The 19,319-nt window shown below is 39.1% G+C and overlaps 1 protein-coding gene across 1 annotated transcript in view; it reads right to left on the reverse strand.

The window, feature by feature from the left end:
- Positions 1–560: 560 nt before the first annotated feature.
- Positions 561–19,319, reverse strand: part of ltbp3 (latent transforming growth factor beta binding protein 3) — a 35,777-nt gene continuing 17,018 nt past the window's right edge. The window contains 24 exon segments of the mRNA XM_062433170.1: positions 561–1,620; positions 1,736–1,864; positions 2,031–2,120; positions 2,215–2,376; positions 4,157–4,285; positions 8,325–8,465; positions 8,554–8,691; positions 8,829–8,957; positions 9,223–9,303; positions 9,464–9,634; positions 9,941–10,069; positions 10,610–10,729; positions 10,979–11,101; positions 11,266–11,388; positions 11,636–11,755; positions 12,259–12,387; positions 12,477–12,608; positions 14,141–14,269; positions 15,171–15,248; positions 15,518–15,609; positions 15,832–15,907; positions 16,878–17,036; positions 17,186–17,302; positions 17,518–17,604. Coding sequence (XP_062289154.1) covers positions 1,478–1,620; positions 1,736–1,864; positions 2,031–2,120; positions 2,215–2,376; positions 4,157–4,285; positions 8,325–8,465; positions 8,554–8,691; positions 8,829–8,957; positions 9,223–9,303; positions 9,464–9,634; positions 9,941–10,069; positions 10,610–10,729; positions 10,979–11,101; positions 11,266–11,388; positions 11,636–11,755; positions 12,259–12,387; positions 12,477–12,608; positions 14,141–14,269; positions 15,171–15,248; positions 15,518–15,609; positions 15,832–15,907; positions 16,878–17,036; positions 17,186–17,302; positions 17,518–17,604 — 2,927 coding nt within the window. The 3' untranslated portion in view covers positions 561–1,477.

The raw sequence follows: 19,319 nt of genomic DNA on the forward strand, positions 1-19,319 counted from the left end.
GTAGCTTGAGGGGGTGACCTGCGTGTCCAGCCTGGGGAGGAGCTGCGGGACGAGCCAGAGTTTGAGACGCTGAAGAAAAAGCAAATATCTTCTCATTTTAATGTTTAAAATCTTTCTGTTTATGGTGATAACTGAATCCTAAAACAAAAACTAAATGTGTCTTTATGCCGCAAGATAGCTGGTTTCCTTCAAATGCAATGCTTTAAGATGTGTGAAGTAGACAAAAAACATTCACTTAATATTTTATAAAAATATAAATATCCTATTAATATAGCATGCTGACAACCAAAATTGAGTTTATGAATGTTTCAGATTTGTTCAGTGAAGTAGTGAGCAAAGCACACAGAAGTAAACTTAATGGAAGGGCTGTGGAAACCCTGACATGTGCTGCCAGTGTTTATTTGTTGTTCAGGGCATGCTTGAAAGAGTGTTTCTGTTTTGATCTGTAGCTATTAATGCATCAGTATTTTCAGTTTTCTCTGTTTCCATCACATTGTTGTATGTGTAAGAAAATCCAGCACCCACAAACACAAGGAAAACAAATGCATGACTGGTTGACATCTTTTTTAATTCAATTCTTCTCGTCTGAACACCGTCTTTGGTTTTCTAAATGCTTAGTTGCAGCAGTTATGACAACAGATGTCAAACTTTCTTGTTTTTTCTCTCCCCAAAATAAGCTACATTTAGCAAATACTCCCAATATATTCATTGCTAAGTGCATGACCTTTATACCTAGCTTAAAGTCCACTTAGGTGCACATGTCAAATTATACACAAACTTCAGGTTTCTCATATTTTACATCAACAAATAAACAGGGTAGGACAGGGACTAGTCTTACAAGAAACTGTCATCCACAAACTGTACAATAACACAAAATCAACATTGTGTGGTTAGAAAACACAATTCAGGTCAATTTAGAATTAAACATTAAAGAGTGTGGACTTAACGGGAATGTGAAGGGGAACAACTCAACATTTCTAAGTTCTCATGGCATCCTTATAAGATACAAATGTTGAATTGGCTGAGGGAGACAACAGGGACACCAGATAGATATAACTTTATATTTTGTGTTGTGCTCTTCCAAACATGTTACCTCATTAAAACAAGAGGCATCTTTAGATTCAAATTAAGATTGAAAGATCAATACAACAGGGAGATCAATAAGAAAAAATGCACATTGTAAACTTAAAAAAAAAAAAAAAAAAACAGTTTAAAAAAGAATAATTACAAAAATGTTTAACAAACAAACAAACAAATCATATTCTTTGTCTGTATGGATTTTTATATGTGAAATGGGGGAGTGAAAGAGGAGTTGACACTGATATGTTTTGTACATTTCATATTTGAACACATTTTTCGGTTCACTTGTGTACACACAGTCCCATGTTTTAATGATGAGACAGGTATGTATGTGCAGCATGTGCATGGTGCTTGTGTGTGCTGCACGGATTCGGATAAACTGAGTGACACACGGAGGTTACCGAGTTCTGCGACGGATACATGTGTTTGGCCTGCGTGTGGCCACAAAGCCATGTTTGCAGTAGCACTTGTACGAGCCGGCAGTGTTCACACAGCGAGCGTTCTTGCATGGACTAATACGTTCTGCACACTCATCAATGTCTGAAAAAAAAGAACACAAGCACTTATCAAAGAGTGTAAAACAAGAAATAATAATGTGATAAGTTATTGATGAAAAAGGGAACATATAAAATGTGTAAAACTAGCAAGTACAAACCTATACAGCGGGTGCGTGAGTGGTCCAGCCTAAAGCCTTGGTTACATTCACACATGGTGCCCAGGTAGGAGCGGACACAGCGACCATTTGCACAGCTACATTCGTCCGACTCCTCCTCTGAACTGTCACCTTTTACAGTCACACAGGCAGGGGGGGAAAAGAAGAAAATGTGGGACAAAAAGAGAGAAGAAAATGAGGGTTGGTTGGGAGTAAATAGGTCAGTGTGTCTGCCAGATGATATATAATTATATATAATGTTTATATATATATTGACAAAGATGATGTTTGGTTTTACCTGGGTTATAGTTAGCAAAAGCTGGCAGGAAATCCTGCTCCCCGTCAGACTCAGTCTCCAGGTGCATCTCACACAGACGACTGAACATTTCTAAATAAAAAGAATAAACATCTTTTTAACCCAAAAGAAAGGAAAACCAGCAGTCAGTGGTTATGGTGAACAGCTGGGTGTGCAGTTTGCTCACCTGAGTTTCTCGGTGGACAGGTGTTACACTCAGGCCCCCAGCCTCGACCGTAGTGACAGCAGCACTCTGAGTAGGTCACCACCATACCGTTCCTGGGCTCGCTGCAGATCAAGCCCTCGTCAACCTGCAGGAAGCACACGTCCTTGTGGGCTGCAGTGCGATCTGGGTAAAAAAATGATGAAAAAACAGATGTGTAATGTTAACAGCTGCTTTACATTTAACAGTAAAGGAGGAGTTTTAAAAATAAATTAGTCAGTAACTGTCAAATTCACGCATTACAGTGTACATACAGGAAGTCATATTCAGACCTTTGTGATTAATACCAGGTTTAACACATGCGGAGCATTATGAAAGCCAGAAGAAAAGCCAGATGTATTTAGCATGAGATTTTGTAAAAAAAAACATTGTAATAATAAAGTGACACGACATGACAGTGTTTTAGGCTTGGAGGGAAGTGGCTGCATCATTTCACTTTGCTTTTAACACCCACAATCTGCTGTAGATGATGAGGAGTCACTCTCCTTTTGAAATATGTAAATATTTTACATTTAGTACATATTTTAAGTCATGAAACCACTTTCATAACTTACAAAAATAGTTATGGATTAGTGTAAAACAGTGAGTAAAGTGTATGTGCAGGAATATATATCCATCCATCCTCTCCACATGCTTATTCTTGCTCAGGGTCTTGGGAGTCAGGGTGAGCCTATCCCAGCATGCATCAGCTTTCATCCCTTCAGTTCTGGTCTATTTAGCCTACAGTAGCAAACCATAATACAGGATTTATTTTATTTTTCAGCTTGCTACATACTTACACACAGTATATTGATTCTGTGAGTAGCACGTTGACTAAAAAAGAAAGAAAACCCACTAACCGGATTGTTTATACAGTTTGAAAACTGAGTCATCAATGAATTAATTTACATTATTACTATGTTTATGTAAAGGCTCATTTAAAAGTCACCAAACTCATATAAGAACCGATATTACACCTACAAACAAGAGCCAATATTACGTTGCCATCATACTTTAAAACATCACACAACAACTGTTAAAACATTGCCTTATACATGAGTTCTGTTACTGTATACTGTAGTACATGTAAATACTGTATGTGTATCTGGTTACAAGTATTTAACTGACAATAACAATTTTTAAGTGATATAAATATAAACTCAAAGGCTTACTTATGGTCACATAATGGGAAAGTGAAGTCATGCAATGTGCTTACTAATTAAACATGCTACCCCTCACAGTGTTTTATGGTTGAATAAAAAATAAAGGTGGCTGCATGTGTTGCGTTGATGCTCAAGATACTCTCACAGTTTTGGAGATAGAGCAAACCGCTTTATTAATGCTTGGTTGCTTGTGAATCAATATGTTTCCCTTGTCTTATAGGTTCGTGATCATGATAGCATGCACAGTGCTGAATGTCATTTTCTGTCTATCTGCTGGTTACAGTGCTGAATAAAGTGTTATCTTACCAACTTAGTACTGTAGTATTAATTACAGAAATAAAAATAAAAAAAACTATGAAGAAATTGCTGCAAAAATTATCAGCAGAACATAACTGTGCTGTGGATTATGTTGTATATATATATATATACTAAGCTCAAGCCATTTTTACTGAGTGAGCAGGTTTCAAATTATGAGTGTATCCTATCTCTACCAGTCCAAATCAATCTCTTTCACACTGAACACACTCTGACTTGTGTGCACAAATACAGTGAGGTATTCTAGTAACTATGCATAGTGATATCTATCCAAGAAAGGGAAAGTGTCTCTATTAAGTGGGTAACCAAACATTAAGTCAGCACAGGCCACAAACTGGGCCACAAATTGGGAGGAATTACAAAGAGTAACATGAGTGGCAGATGTTGAGGTAAGCCAAAACTCATTTTAATTGGTCAGGCTCAGGTGAGCTGACGCTGATTTTACCCACCGTCATAGACGCACTGTTTCTGCGCTGCACTGAAGGTGAGGGGAGGGTCGCAAAAACAGTGAAAGGAGCCGGGCGTGTTCTCACACCTCCCATTCATACAGTACGAGGGGTCCTGGCACTCATTCACATCTGCAAAGGGCACCACAGACACTGGTTACAGTATGAACATCTGCTTGGGGCCAGCTCTTCTTGTCAAGTGGCAGACACAATAACAAAGAAACCCGTGCAATTTAATGCAATTTGGTACAACAGTTCTGCAATAAATCCAGCAGCATTCATTGCAGAGATATCGTACTGCTTTGTATTATATTGTACAGCAGTTACTGTTATTGGGGACACCACCTGTATGGACCATTTGCTTCCTGTTTTGTACTCTTGAATTTACACGTTATTTCCTTCACCTGTAATACTAAAGATAAATTGAACTTCAGTCATGCATAGTACTGCAGTTGGTCTCTAGTTAACATGCAACCAAACTGCACTATCTGCAACAATGCTTAAGGGTAAAACAGGAAGCTTAGTTGCAGCAACACATCAACTGCCAAGAAGTTTGCAGGCAGTTTGCAGAGAAAATGAATAATGCCATATCAGCCAGCATGTACTGTGACATGGATACAGCATGTTGGTTATATGGTTTGGACATTGAGCAGACTTGAGCTTTTTTGTTGTTTGGCTTGTATTGTTGTTGTGGCTTTAGTATGTTTCTGTAAATGGAAAAGGCTTGATGAAATAGTGGATGTGTTCTTGAGTAAATGTTAGATCTGTGTGGTTTAATGGAGTTAAAAAGAATGATATGGGACATACATCATTCTCGTACATTTTTGGTTTCTATACTTAACTTTGTTTTTGGTTGTTGTTTTTTTCCTTGAAGATGACATAAAACCAAATTTAGCATCACTTGACTGAAACAAACGGTGTCCCTGAATAATAAAACTTATATTAGATTCAGGCCATTACAGCCATATTCACATTCATTCAGTCTACCCAAGTTGATGCAAAACAATTGATCAGGCTGAATATTGGCAACGGATTTGGTCAGCTTGACCAATTAAATATCTTTCATAAACATGTGCTCAGCAGTATAGTACAGGGTCGCCCAATGATTGTACAGATTAACCTCAACGTCCCAAAGTGTCCTCAAAGGTTCTGTGCTTGGTCCTTTCATGTTCATGCTCCTCATGCTGCCCCTTGGTTTCATCATCCATCCTCATGGCCTCCACCTTGACTATTACATAGATAATGTCCTGCTCTACATCTCTACAGAATCCACTGTCACTGCAAGTCACTTCACCCTGATGAACCGCCCCAGTGACATTCAATCATGGGTGCAAGCCAGCTTTCTTAGATTCAACTGCAACACATGTGACATGGTCATCATGGATTCCTAAACCCCTCACCAAAACCACATGTAACAACTTCTGTCTCAGCATCTCACCACCAAAGCTGCCTTGTTCCACCCAAAAAACATTGCTCATCTCCACCCATCCCTCTCCTTTCTGTTGCTGAGACTTTGATTGATGGCTTAATCACATCCAGATTGGACTACTGCAAAAGCATTCTTTATGGTACACCATTCAAAATACTTAATAAATACCAGTACATCCAGCACTCTAGCCTCGCCTGATAACTCGCTCCCACTCCATTGTTCTTAAGAACCTCTGTCACGCAGCACTCTTCGTTTCGCTCACAAACCTCTCCATGGACCAGGCCCCCTCTGACCTTGCCAACCTCAGATGTTCTGATGCCAACCTTTTTTGTCTACACCATCTAGGACCAAGCACCAAACCTGGGGTAACAGAGCTTCCTCCATATCCCCCTCTGGAACTCTCTCCCCAAACACACTTGTGACTGCACCACCAATCTGCATGTTCACAAAGTTACTCAAAACTCACCGTTTTAGAAATGGAGCTTAGCGTAAGGTGAAGCAGGAAGACTATCTATTATTCATTCATTCATTCTCATCCCACTCTCTCCCCTCACTTCTCCTGCTCTGATATTAGCTGAGTATGGGCGATATTCTTAGTTAATGAATCCGATTCTGTCACGATTTCTATCAGCCTATCACACCTTAGCTGCCAAACTTCTGTTCTTCTCTCTGTTGCTGTCAACTGTCATTTCAGTGTGCAGTGTGAATTGTTGCAAAGCACCACCACCTCATTCACCTCCACTTCATCATATTATATATATATATATATATGTATATAAATCACCTGATCCTCTTCTCCTGTTCCAGATCCCAATTCCCTTATTCATCACCACCACCAGTGTCTAGGCTCAGGTTATATCCTATTTTACTCTTGCCTTCACTTCACCATTACACAAATGATGACATTATGATGGGTTCTAATCAACAAAGACTTTTCACATTTTTATCATATTATGCATCATCATATGAGTCCAATAAAATGATTGTCACATTAAAAAAAGAAGACTCTCTGAAGACTGTCCTGAGTAAACTGGTGTTAATGTTGATGTGCTACCGTGAGCTTTTAGTGTGTTACTTAGGATCTTGTATGGAACTTGTTGTGTAAAGCTTCTTTGAGTATCTTATCAGTGGCAACAGGAAAAATGGAGATATTCATCCAAAACGACAGTTTCAAACTTGGAATAACACTGGTTCACACTTGGTCATACCATGGCCATCATCCCTCATAGCCTCTTAATATCCTGTCTCACTGCATTTGCATCTGCTTGTACTGTAACTGCAGCATTTCCTTTCTTTAAATGGGATGCAATGTAACTTAATGTCTTCAACCTCTGCCCAAAATAAGGAAAAAAGTTCCTTCAATTTTAAAGTCAAATTTCTACACCAGATGTTCTCGGCAAATCCTGACTTCCTGATTGGGTCAACTTGGACTGTCTGGTATCTGATGTAGCTCAAAACCAGATGGTGATCAGTTGACAGCTCAGACCTATCATTATCCTCCCAACCAAAACACTGGGTTCAGCTTTTGTGAAAGAACTACGACACCAACTACTTCTTTCTTCCAAAATAGATTTTGACCAACAACTTCTGACCACTTGGGTTCAGAGTGCTACATCATTCCTGCATATCATGCCTGTCAAGGTATCCTGGTAAGTGACATCAGTTTGTGGGCATGCATACATGAATATGCAATAACTACAGTCAGTTTTCCTCTCTGTACCATGTAGTTGCATTGAAGCAACTGTCTCATCCACCAGAAGAAACCAAGCTGTGCAGCAGACATCTCTATTCTCATCCTGTACAATTAAAAAAAGGAATGAGCAGCCAAATTTAACTACAGAGCCAATGGTTTGTGCAGATCATATAGGTAGTTGGTAACTCTCAACCTCATGTACCATTTAAGAAACTTTTGGATATGTATTTTCTATGTATATTTGCCTGCTAACAATCTATCGGCAATATCTTCATTTAAAAAGCATGTTTGCAATTTGTTTACTTTAGACAGCACACAATCTTAGAAGAAAAAGTAAGAAAAGCAGCATTCATAAGATTATGTTACTGCAGTGCACATTTATTATTATAATTGCTCACTGGTTTGTTTCGCCACTTTGATCAAGAAAACATGAGCACAGGGAGAAATGTGTGGTTTAGCTTAAGATGGCTCTAAACTGTTTCTTCCAACAACATCATCCAAACATTACTGGGTGTAAAAATAAATGGAGTACTTACATGGTTCTTCCCCTCTAATGTACACCCATAAAATATCAATTACAGACAAACAGTGATACTGGGAGATCACAAAAACCCTCAACTACTTAAAAAGAGATAAAAACACTTTGTGATATCCAAACTGATTCATCATGCTCACATATTTTTGTATCTTTAATAATGATTACAGAACATTATGGACATAATATTTGATATGTCTGCTCAATATAATAATGTCAATACTTCATGCCTATCTAGTTAAGGTGGCCAATACCTTGAAAATTTGATGCCTATTCTTGTCTGGATTTAGAGTGATGACACCTACAAAAAGTTTAGTAGATTTCTTCCCCTTCTTTGTGCAACTTGGCACTGAAACCAGTTTTGTCTCCCACATACCGACGCCCACAAGTGCAGAAAGCCAATACCACTGTTTCAATTTTTAGCTCTGGGTTTTTTTCCCAGAATACACAGCTACAGCCCACCACTGCCTTGTTGCTCTTCATAATCTTCCTAATGCAGAAGATTTGTACTCACCGGCCTGTTCCTCAGGTGTCACACATCTGTTACGGTCGATAGCTAGGGTCCAGGGCGGGGAGCAGATGCAGTAGTAAGATCCTGGAGTGTCCACACAGTGGCCATTCTTACAGTTGGCTAGGTCCTCACACTCATTCACATCTGCACAACAAAAAGGTGGACTGAACACTCCAGATAACTGTTCAGGCAGATGTCAGGGGTCATTGTGAGAAGATATTTGTTTACTTACCTGCTACTGTTGCTATCACACACTTCTTCTTGTTGGAGTCTGAAGTCCAGGGATGGTTACAGTTGCAGTAGAAGGATCCTTCGATGTTGACGCACTGGCCATTAGTGCACAGAGATTCGTCATGGCATTCGTTCACATCTGAGGGAGAACATCAAACAGGGATCTGTTATAAACCACCAAAAAAACTGCTCTTACTTCAAAAATGAAAACATGCTTTTGTGAACGTGTGAGACAATTTTAAGTGGCCATTTTGCGGTGTTTATCCAAGTACTTACCAATACACTCGAGAAGGTTGCTGTCATAGTAGAAACCCTGTGGACAGTAGCACTCATAGTCTGGCAGCGTGTTCTCACAGCGACCCTTCTTACAGATTTCCTCAGCAAACAAGGAACACTCATCAATATCTGCACACAAGGGAGAAGAATCTCTTCTCAATCACAAAAACGGAGCTAGATGAGGCTGGGTTTGGGGGGAGCCATGTGTGTACCAATCTTAGAAGTGACTACAATCACCAGCATTAGGAGCTGACAATATATTTGGACAAGGATAAACAAAAGGTGTTAAACTCTGATAGTACTATGATCATCTTTATATTATTACAGAGTGGACATTGTGGTGCAAATAGGAAGATTATTGTAGCACTGTGTTGCGCTGTTGCATAATATCTACCATGGTAGGCAGGCAGGCTATACAGGCGTCCTTCGTCATAGTAGAGACCTCTCCCGTTTGGACACAGGAAGTGGTACTCAGCTGAGTGGAGAAGACAAGGACGAGTTGAAAAAAGTATGTTAGATATAGATACCCAATATAAAATGACAGTCCACTGAAAGAACTTAATAACTATTTAATATTGTACACATCCTGTGGGACTTGGTTGAATATGAGTTTAATTCCTGCGCTGTAAATGTACCTGATTGGGAGACAGGACAGGGGTAGATTTCACAATGATCTCCCCATCCAACCCCAATGGAGCAGCAGCACTCCTGTTTGGTGACGTTCGTGGCTAGGACACTGTCGCAGAACACAGTGTCATCCAGGTTCAGGTAACACTCCTTCTTCTCGTCTGTCATCACTCGAACTGCTGCAGGAGCAAACACGGTGAGGATTTGGTCTACAATCCAATGACAGGACCTTAAATGAGCTATCCAAGCAGGATTTACATTGTATGTGTTAAAACGTGTGACTTGGGTTCATATGGAACACAGTTTTTTAATTTATTGAAAATTATAAAAAGAAATGTTCAGCTTTCAGGCCCTGAGATTTGGTTTTGGTTTGATCTGAGCTGTTTTGGGCCTGGGACAGGAAGGGATCAAATATTCAGGCCTGGTTAAAGCTCTGGGATGAATGTGGGTCTAGAGTAAAGCATAGGGAATCAGAGCAGGCTTACCCTCACAGCTGTGTTTGTCCTCTGAGAGGACATAGCCATGATTGCAGACACACACATATGAGCCCGGTCTGTTCTCACAAGAGCCATAGGGCTGGCAGAGACTTCTGTCTGCGGCACATTCGTCTGTGTCTGAAAGTGAAATCACACAGGCTGCTCTGAGTATTTATTTCAATCCAAACACCAGCTGAGTTGCAAACAAATGCATTTCTTTTTTAGCATAAAGTAAGAAAACATTCTGTCATTGATATATTTGTTGTTTAATTTAAACAAATATAGTATCCACTTTATGCTTCGAGTCCCACAAAACAATGACGCATGTGTCCAAAAGCTAAATAACTGCTTACAAGAATAAAACTATTGAGAGTTTATCATATAGGAAAGACTGAATGAGTGAATGAGAAAGTGATTTCAAACACAGCTTAGGTTTTTACCTTATTACCTATTGTATTTATTTAGGTAACATCATCTCTTAAAAGAGATAATACATTAAAGGTAAATGTGGTTAAAAGGTTAATGATCAGGGTAAAAATATATACTGTTAATAAAAGAAAACTAGTATTACACTCCAGTTTAACTGACTGCATATATGTTAGTGTAAGTCGCGAGTTACTATTAAAACCATCCTGTTTTCTGATAAAGATCTGAACTTCAGGGTTTAAAGATGCCTACCTTGGCATCTCCTGCCTCCAACCAGTGTGTAGCCCTTTTGGCATTCACAGTGGTACGAACCCATATTGTTGATGCAGCGGCCCCTTTGACAGAGTGATGGTCTCTCACACTCATTGATATCTGAAGAGAAAAAAACAAAACAACAATGAAATGTGAATCATGTGGCTGAGCAAGAAAAGGTGCATAACTTTAGAAATCTATTCCTGAAATGGTCAACACCAAACTGAACTCTGTCATGCTTTATTTGATTAACTATAATGCTCCAAACAAGTCTCATGAGTTTCAGGTGATAAATAATTTCATACTGATTCCCTGTGAACATTTAACACGAATAAAATCAAGATTTCTATAATGTTTAATAATTCATGCCTTCACAGTGGCTGCCTTCCTGTGTGCGCTGGTATCCCGGGTAGCATTGACACTGGAAGGAGCCTTCGGTATTGATGCAGTGGCCGTTGGCACACAGCCTGACATCTTCACACTCATCAATGTCTGTATGGGAGAAGGAAAAACATGCAATTTATGTGAAATTGCAAAACACACCTCCTTCAGTGATTACAAATCCTCATACACATGAATATTGAATGAATCTGCTGCATTATAAAAAAAATCAGTTCAAAATAATTTCATGTAAAAGCGATATCTGTTTTACTAACCCCTGCATCCTTTGCTGTCTGCAGAATGGAGGAAGCCCTCATTGCATAGGCAGCGGTAGGTACCAGGGAGGTTCTCACAGCGGCCATTAGGACAGATACCGGGCTTCTGACACTCATTAACGTCTGGTGAAACACAAAGAGACAGAAAAGAGGCAATCATGACACACTTAAGAATTACATGACTGCAAAAAGCCTAAACTGAAGGGAAATTTGCTTTCAGGAGCATCTTTTCCTGAATTTTTAGCATGACAATAACGCCCCCCAGTGGGCAGCATCCCACAAAAACACACTGACAGAAGGAAAAATGTATTACTGATTTCCCAGTATGTGAACAAGTGATGACTTTGCTGTACAGCAGGGTTGCACTCACCATAGCAGATGCCAGCACGTGCCTCGTGACCAGGCAAGCAAGAAACGCACTCATAGGAGCCGGGTGTGTTCTCACACTGCTCATTGGGACAAGTGTCGGGATTCAAACACTCATTTATGTCTGGAAGAAGTGCAAGTTTTATGTACTCATTATATTTTAATTTGCATTCACATACAGAGCATAGGCACATGCAGCACATATCCTGAGGCAGTGATGGCCTTTAACTCCTCATCATCAGTTCAGTCCATGAACTTAATTTCACTGTGTCCCCTAATGGGTGTCTAAATGTACTCAACACTTTCTGTTTTATTTACTCTGTTATAGTATTTTATGTGTTTACGCTTATGTTTTTATTTTATATATATATATATATATATATATATATATATATATAAGTATTTTTGATATGTCTATGCTGATGTGTATCTGTATTGTACTGTTGATGCGTGCTTGTATTGTATTGTTTGTTCCAAGCACATACTAAGACAAATTCCTATCAATGTTTCATTGACATGGTAATAAATTACTGAATCTTGAGCATATTACAGTGAGACACACATAGACGTATTTATCAGAAGAAAGCCTGTTCACTAATATCCATAATATCATAATTATCTTTATACCTTCACAGGCTGGATGACGGTGTGACTTGCTCCTAAAGCCGCTGTGACATTCACATTTATAGGAACCGGGCAAGTTTACACACTGGCCTCCAATACCACAAATGTCTTGCTTAGAACACTCGTTCACATCTGCAAAACAGAGACATTAGTGCCAATGCAGAATCTGATAACTCACAGAATAAAACACTTGAACACGGGAACACTTCAGTCTAACCTACCTATGCACTTAAGTCTCCCATGCTGCACCATGTGTTTATAGCCTTGGCGACAATGACATTTGTAGCTTCCTTCTAGGTTGATGCAAAGGCCTCTGCCGTGGCCGCAAGGTTCTGACTCACACTCATTATCGTCTGGACAACAGGAGTGAAGAGAGGGAGAAGTACAATAACTACATATGTTGAAAACAGAGTTAAATATTACAGCCAACAGAGAGTTGAAAATATAACTGAGGAGTTTGACACACCTACTAAGATGTCAAAGATGCAGCAAATTATACAACAGGCAGTTCATTCCATATGTTCATTGTCTTTACATTCAGGGCATTTAGCAGATGTTCTTATCAAGAGACCAGAGATGTTTTTATCCAAAAACTTTGTTCAGTGGCCAGACTCTCATTAACTCATTCTCAACACAAAAAACATTTATGTAGATTTGAATAATTAACCGTGTGAGAAGAACTGCATCATTTTACTTTTGCTATTCGTTTTGGTTTCTCCTTTTTGTTTTGAGAAGTGTAGGAGAATGTGAATGCGTATGTTTAACTACTCTCACTGTGCTTACAGCCTTGCTACACATATATCACTTTAAGCATCATTATCTGTCTCATGAGTTCTGTCTTGTTGGATCCTTTGCTCAGTTTGTTGTGTTCTATTTTGTCCTGCCTTGCTGACTACATTTAAATTAAAGAGTAATACTTCAGTGTCTGCTGCATCCTGCGTCTGAGGCCATCTCCTGCTACTCGTCTTGACAGAATGTTTCTGTCCTGACTTCAAGAAAACTATAGACCTTGAAAACAATTAAAAACTATTGATATATGTTTGTCTCTGTCTTGCAGGGATTTTTGAATGCTGACATGACTATTCAACAATATTAACCATTCATATTATAAGGTGTTTAGAGAAACTTATCAGCTAACGGCAATGACTCAAGGCAAAATTTTATGGTGCATCTACTTGTACTTAATAAACCCATAAAAAATATGCAATTTTTTAAATTAAAATGCTCTTTAAATCATGTTCTTTAAATGCTCTTTAAATATGTGTATCTTTTTTTTGCTCACAAGCCAAAATACTGTTTGCAGTTATCAATCAATTTTAAAGTTGTTTAAAATGAGAACCAGGATCAGGTCAGGAGCAGACAAAAATGAGAAACAGTCACCTGTTTTCTGAGACTAATATTAGTTGAATGGATAAATCTTTTCCTCTGTCATTCTTGTAATTCTTCTATTTTTGATTCAGAATGCAACCCACACGATGCAGAGAGAATAATTAGATCCAAGAGACAAGCTGCTATTTTAAATTCTGATCTTAAGGCAGCACCCATACATTAACTAACAGACAGAATGACAGGTGGTGTTTAAACGTTATGGACAATTACAATTTTGGGGGCCATCATGTAAGCTATAAGAAGCAGACAATTTTAAGACATATGATGTTAGGGATGCTTGTAAAGGTTTTATCCTTTCTATCAATTATATGTCTGTGAGGGGAAAGTTAGTTTGAAACAAATAAATGATAAACAAATAAAACATAATCTCCTAGAACCAGACAGTCTTGTGTTTTTGCCAGGGAAGGACACACATGCATAAGAAACTTCATGAGAAATTTCTTGTCAGTATTCATCACCATTCCGTTCCTGCACCGTCTCTACCATGGTCTCTTACCCTCACAGATGTTCTTCTGCGGGTTGAGATGGTAGCCGGGGTAACAGTGACAGATGTGGCCGTTCAGGCTGTTCTCACACTTTCCATGACCACAAATGTTCCTGCTTAGCCTACACTCATCTGTCTCTGCTTCAGGGAGGGAACACACAACATTCAGCATCTTATATATACATGCAAATATATATAGATACATAGATGTATGTGTGTATGTATCATTATTATTCTTGCATATTTACATATATATATATATATATATATATATATGTATATACAGTATATAGCTGGTCACATCCATGCTGTACCTAAAATCCTTGGGTTGTGGCCATGTTCACACTGTTTTTAAAATCCCTCAGACTTTTCACATCAAAACCAACGACAGGTGTCACATAGATTTTGTAACATTTCAAAATCATAAAAAAACACCCCAAAAAAAACGAGGGACCAGAATCGGACTAAGAAAGCGGTAAAGGATTGTATTAATGGCTGGCAACACTTCTCAAGAGAGTGCCTACATTATGCAGAAGGTTTTGTGATTCTGATCAGCACTTATCATTGATTTCTCTGAGGGAATGTTTTTCTTTCATGGAAATACTGTGTGTATCATACACCCTGCACAAATTGCAGTTATGGTTACACTTTATTCCCATAAAACACAAAGAATGTGAACATCGCCTGAAGGCTGGTTCATGCTCCACGGTTGAATGCACGCAACATGCAAAGTGTCCAAAAGCATCAGTTAAACATTAAAGAAGCATGTGTCTGACTAGATTTTACTTACATGGATTGTTTCAGTGTTGAAAAGCTCAAATAAGTCTTACGTATTCTGTTATAAATTAAGTTTATTACATGGAGAAAGTCAACATGTCATTTGTGAGTGATGGACCCAAAGCTCACCACAATATCTTCTCTGTGGAATGTGGAGAGCTGAATTTTCCAGTTTTGAGGTGCATGAAGCATGAACCAGCCTTTAAAAAGGAGTAACTTTAGAATAAATGTTTTATAGTCAGTTCGAGGTTTGCAGGGAACTCACGCAACACTTTTGTCTGTGTTTCGAAGGGGTCATTGCCGTTGGTCAATCTGATGATTGTCGGAGGGGTGGGTTTAACAACTGTGGATCCAACAGAGGAAAAATTAAGTGGAAAAACTAAAAGAGAGATTATGACATGTTGAACTTTAGCCCTGATACTTATGTATGTGATGGTCTATCAGTCATTGTTTCAATAAGCTGCAAGAATGAACCTTCCCCCTCTTTATGACAGCTGAATTACACAATATAAAGTACCAGTGGCAAAAAACATTATGACTTTTGTTCCAACATGTTCCATAACTGGAGTAATGGAGTATGAATCTGACTGATGGGGTTGGAGGTGAGTTTACCAGGCACACGAGGACTGTGGGTGCTGGTGGGATTCTGTTGCGCAGCAGTCGTTGTCTCTGGTGGTCTCTCCTGGTTAAAACAGACCTGTCAGCTTCACTTCCAACAGCTAAAAACAACCCGCTATTAACACTTAAAAAACAGAATTAAAAACAGAAATAATATCTTACCGGCCGCTTTGTTTCTGAAAACGAAACAGATAGACAGGTATTATAAGATTATCCTTGCAAGGACTCACGAATCAAAATGTTAGAAAGTGGTTTGAACAGTATTTGAAGACTCACCCTCTTTGTCAGGCTTGCGGGGGAAGATAAACGGAGGGAAGGCCAAGGTCTCTCTTATATTTTGGAGAATGTAGCCTTTCCCAGCAGGACAGATCTTACTGAAGGCCGCTGAGCACCACATGGAGAAAAAAAAGGGAGGATGTTACTTTATTTCACATTTTGAGCACATTCACTACAGAAACTTCACATGAGTAACAATAAGATGCACAAGAATATTGTTAATTATAATTAATTACATTAACACTTAGGATAAAGGATACTGTGGGAGGTAGAGCAGGTCGTCCACTAATTGGAACATAAGCGGTTTGATCCCCGGCTCCTCCAGTCCATATGTCGAAGTGTCCTTGGGCAAGATACTGAACCCCAAATTGCTCCCAATGGCTGTGCCAGCGTGTTCCACATGTGAATGTGCCTTAAGTTAGATCCTGATGAGAAGATAGCCACTCAGCATGGTATCTGTGCCATCAGTGTCTGAATGTGTGTGTGAATGGGTGACTGTTGCCATGCAGTTTGAGTGGTTGGAAACTGGAAAGGTGATATAACATTTACAATTTACAATACAATAAAAATTGTATGACTACTAAACCATCAAACTGATTCTACTATAGAATCTGATATCTTTACATCTCCAGTTTCCAAGGTTCAGAGAGCGTTATCAGACAGGAGGAGTGAGCAGCTCTTCTCATGTGCAATATACTGTATGCACTCGAGCTGCATAATGACTTTGAATCATCACCATAATATATCAAACCTATGAGTATTCTGACCAAATAATTAATTAAGATTATCACTGTGTGAATGTACATATTAACATTATATGTTAAAGCAGTAAGGGCAGTAAATAAACCTTAAATATAAATGTATGCAGTAAGTCTGGTCATTTATTCTACAGGGTAAACCTTTGGTGAAATTATGGGGATTCAATCATAAGTTCTTCAGTAACTGTGTTTATAAAATGTGTTCACATGCAGACAGATGTGTTTTTGACAACATCCTGTAATGTATCATATCATCAACATCAACTTGTTATTAGGGCATTTTCTCAGCCACTAACTCCTCTCTGCCTCTGTCCACTCACCTGTGCCCACCTGAGGACATCTTTCACAGTGACGGCCCCAGGCTTTGCCCACCGTGCAGCAACACACCTCCTGGGTGAGGTGGGTGGGCAGCGCATGCTCGCAGCCCCTTGTCTCAGACGCCATCAGGAAGCACTGAGCCAGCTGCTCAGCTGGAGACTCTGACAGAGGAGACAATAGGGTTTCATTTGGGAATCATCTACCTCCATGAGACAGATGAGGGCAACAGAATTTTTTAAACAGTGAGATTCACATTTTGGAATGAAAATTTCACGTCATTCAAGTGGATTTTCAATAATCTCTTACTCACCAACACATCGATTCCTGTCCAGCACAAAACCGGCTTTGCACGAACATTTGAAGCTGCCCAGTGTGTTCAGACAATCTCCATTCTGACAGACTCCCTGCATGGAGCACTCGTTGATATCTTCAAGGTCAGGAAGTGTGGTGTAAAAATGAGAAATGTTATGTTGTTGATGAAAGAGATAGTATTTATTCACATGCAAGTGATATGGAGGGAGCTTCATCATATGGGAACTGCAGTTTTAGTAAGCACATAAAAACTGACAGAAATGACCCCGAAACTGAGTTGTGAGAGTTGTGTCCCTGTCCCTGCTATCAGCTACAGTCTGCCTGCATTACCTTGGCAGTGAGTGCTGTTGAATCTTTTATAGCCTTGTGGACAGGTGGAGCCGTAGTCTTCCACAATGGTCTGCTTGACTGATGCATCTGAGGAAGGAGAAAAATGTGAGTTTAAGTAAAGGAGTGAGAAGGGTCGCAGATGGATGATGAAAACTGATATAAAACTGGAGGATAAGTCTCTGAAAAGTAGAGAATCCCCAACTCCTTTTCTGGGAATGATTAAGATTAAACACCTTCAAGAACCTTTAGATGTTACGCAATTATATTTAAGCACTAACATGTCTTCCATGAATCCATTGCATTGGTGAGTTAATTACAAGCACTGTCTATGCACTATATGCGTACAAAAGTGAGTAGATAGATAGCACTGATAGCGCTGCAAGAGTTTAGACCTCAGTATGCTTCAAACAAACTGCTTGTCTGGTCATCTAACAGGAAGTGAAATTCCCTCTCCAACAGTGGATACAGGAAAGAGGGGCAATTTTTGTAACTTTACAAAACAAACGATTTCATGCCAACTTTATACAGCCATTGCCTAAGTGTGCAAAAGTTTTGATTCTCTCCCAAGTTGTTTTGTTTTCATTCTTCACACAACTACGTCCTTCAATTTTTATGTCTACTATGAGTGCAATGCCATGAAGGCCTTAGAGGATAGAAAGACAAGAAGTGTGCGCTGTTTATTTGAATTACTATTTATACGTTTCATTGTGTCTTGTATGCAAAAAAAACCCCCACACAGAATTCTTGGAGAGGGATCATGCAGGCCGTGGGACACAGCCAGGACGTGGCTATGATGCAGACTTCTGTCCTCGCCTTTCAGTGTCGCCATTCAGAACAGTTGTAAACACTTCAAACATGTGCATACTGAGGCCTGTTGGAGTTCTTTTATTGCTGGAGAATGACCTTGTTAACACTTATTCTCTTTTATGATGAAAGTAAGAATGAGAAATGCACTAATTCATGGATTAGTTTAGTTAAGCACTGCAGACTGGTAGTAGGGGGAAACAGTCAGCTAGCCTGGCTCTGTCAAAACTTATAAAATATACCTACTAATTAACTAATCAACACATTGTATCTCCTTTGTTTAATATGTACAAAAACAGAAATGTAAAACAACAAGTTGTGGTTTTTGGCCACACCACACACCCAAAAGCTCAAACTATTCCTTTAAAATGTGCATCAGTATTAGTCTAAATTTAAACTAACATAATAAACTTAACTACATGCAGTCACATTATAGAGTCAGTGCTGTATTTTTGGCGATGATGCAGACACAGTGCAGAAGCAATTAAGGCTGTTGGAGCCAACTTAACATTTTTGCCAGATTTAATAATTGGACAAACTACTTGAGGATTTTTCTTCTTTCTCTGCTTTTCTTTTTCTTTTCTAACTGAGAGCTCCTCTTCATCGAGATGATGAAGTGGAGCTTGTTACAGACTACATTGAACAAGTCTTTCATGAGGTTTGAACTCATAACAATGCATTACTCTTGTACGCTTATTTTTACCGTAAATGAGCCTTGAACCTCCGAAACAGAAGAATGTTCTACTTTGCATATAGGGCAGTTTTATTTGAGAGGTGCTGGAAAACTGCACTCACACAAACATTTTGAAAGTACAATTAAAAGAGGGGAAAGACCACAGTTTTCTTTTCTTTTTTTCTTTTTAAAAGGAAAGGGATATAAATGGATATAAAAGTAACAAAACAGACAGCGCTCCAGGCAGCAATCCAGTTATCTAAAGACTAACCAGACGTACAGTATCAGGTTTTGTCAAAGACTGCATTGTCTGACTCAGAACTGA

This window comes from Scomber scombrus, chromosome 14 (assembly GCF_963691925.1).
Source record: "Scomber scombrus chromosome 14, fScoSco1.1, whole genome shotgun sequence".
NCBI classification, from domain to species: domain Eukaryota; kingdom Metazoa; phylum Chordata; class Actinopteri; order Scombriformes; family Scombridae; genus Scomber; species Scomber scombrus.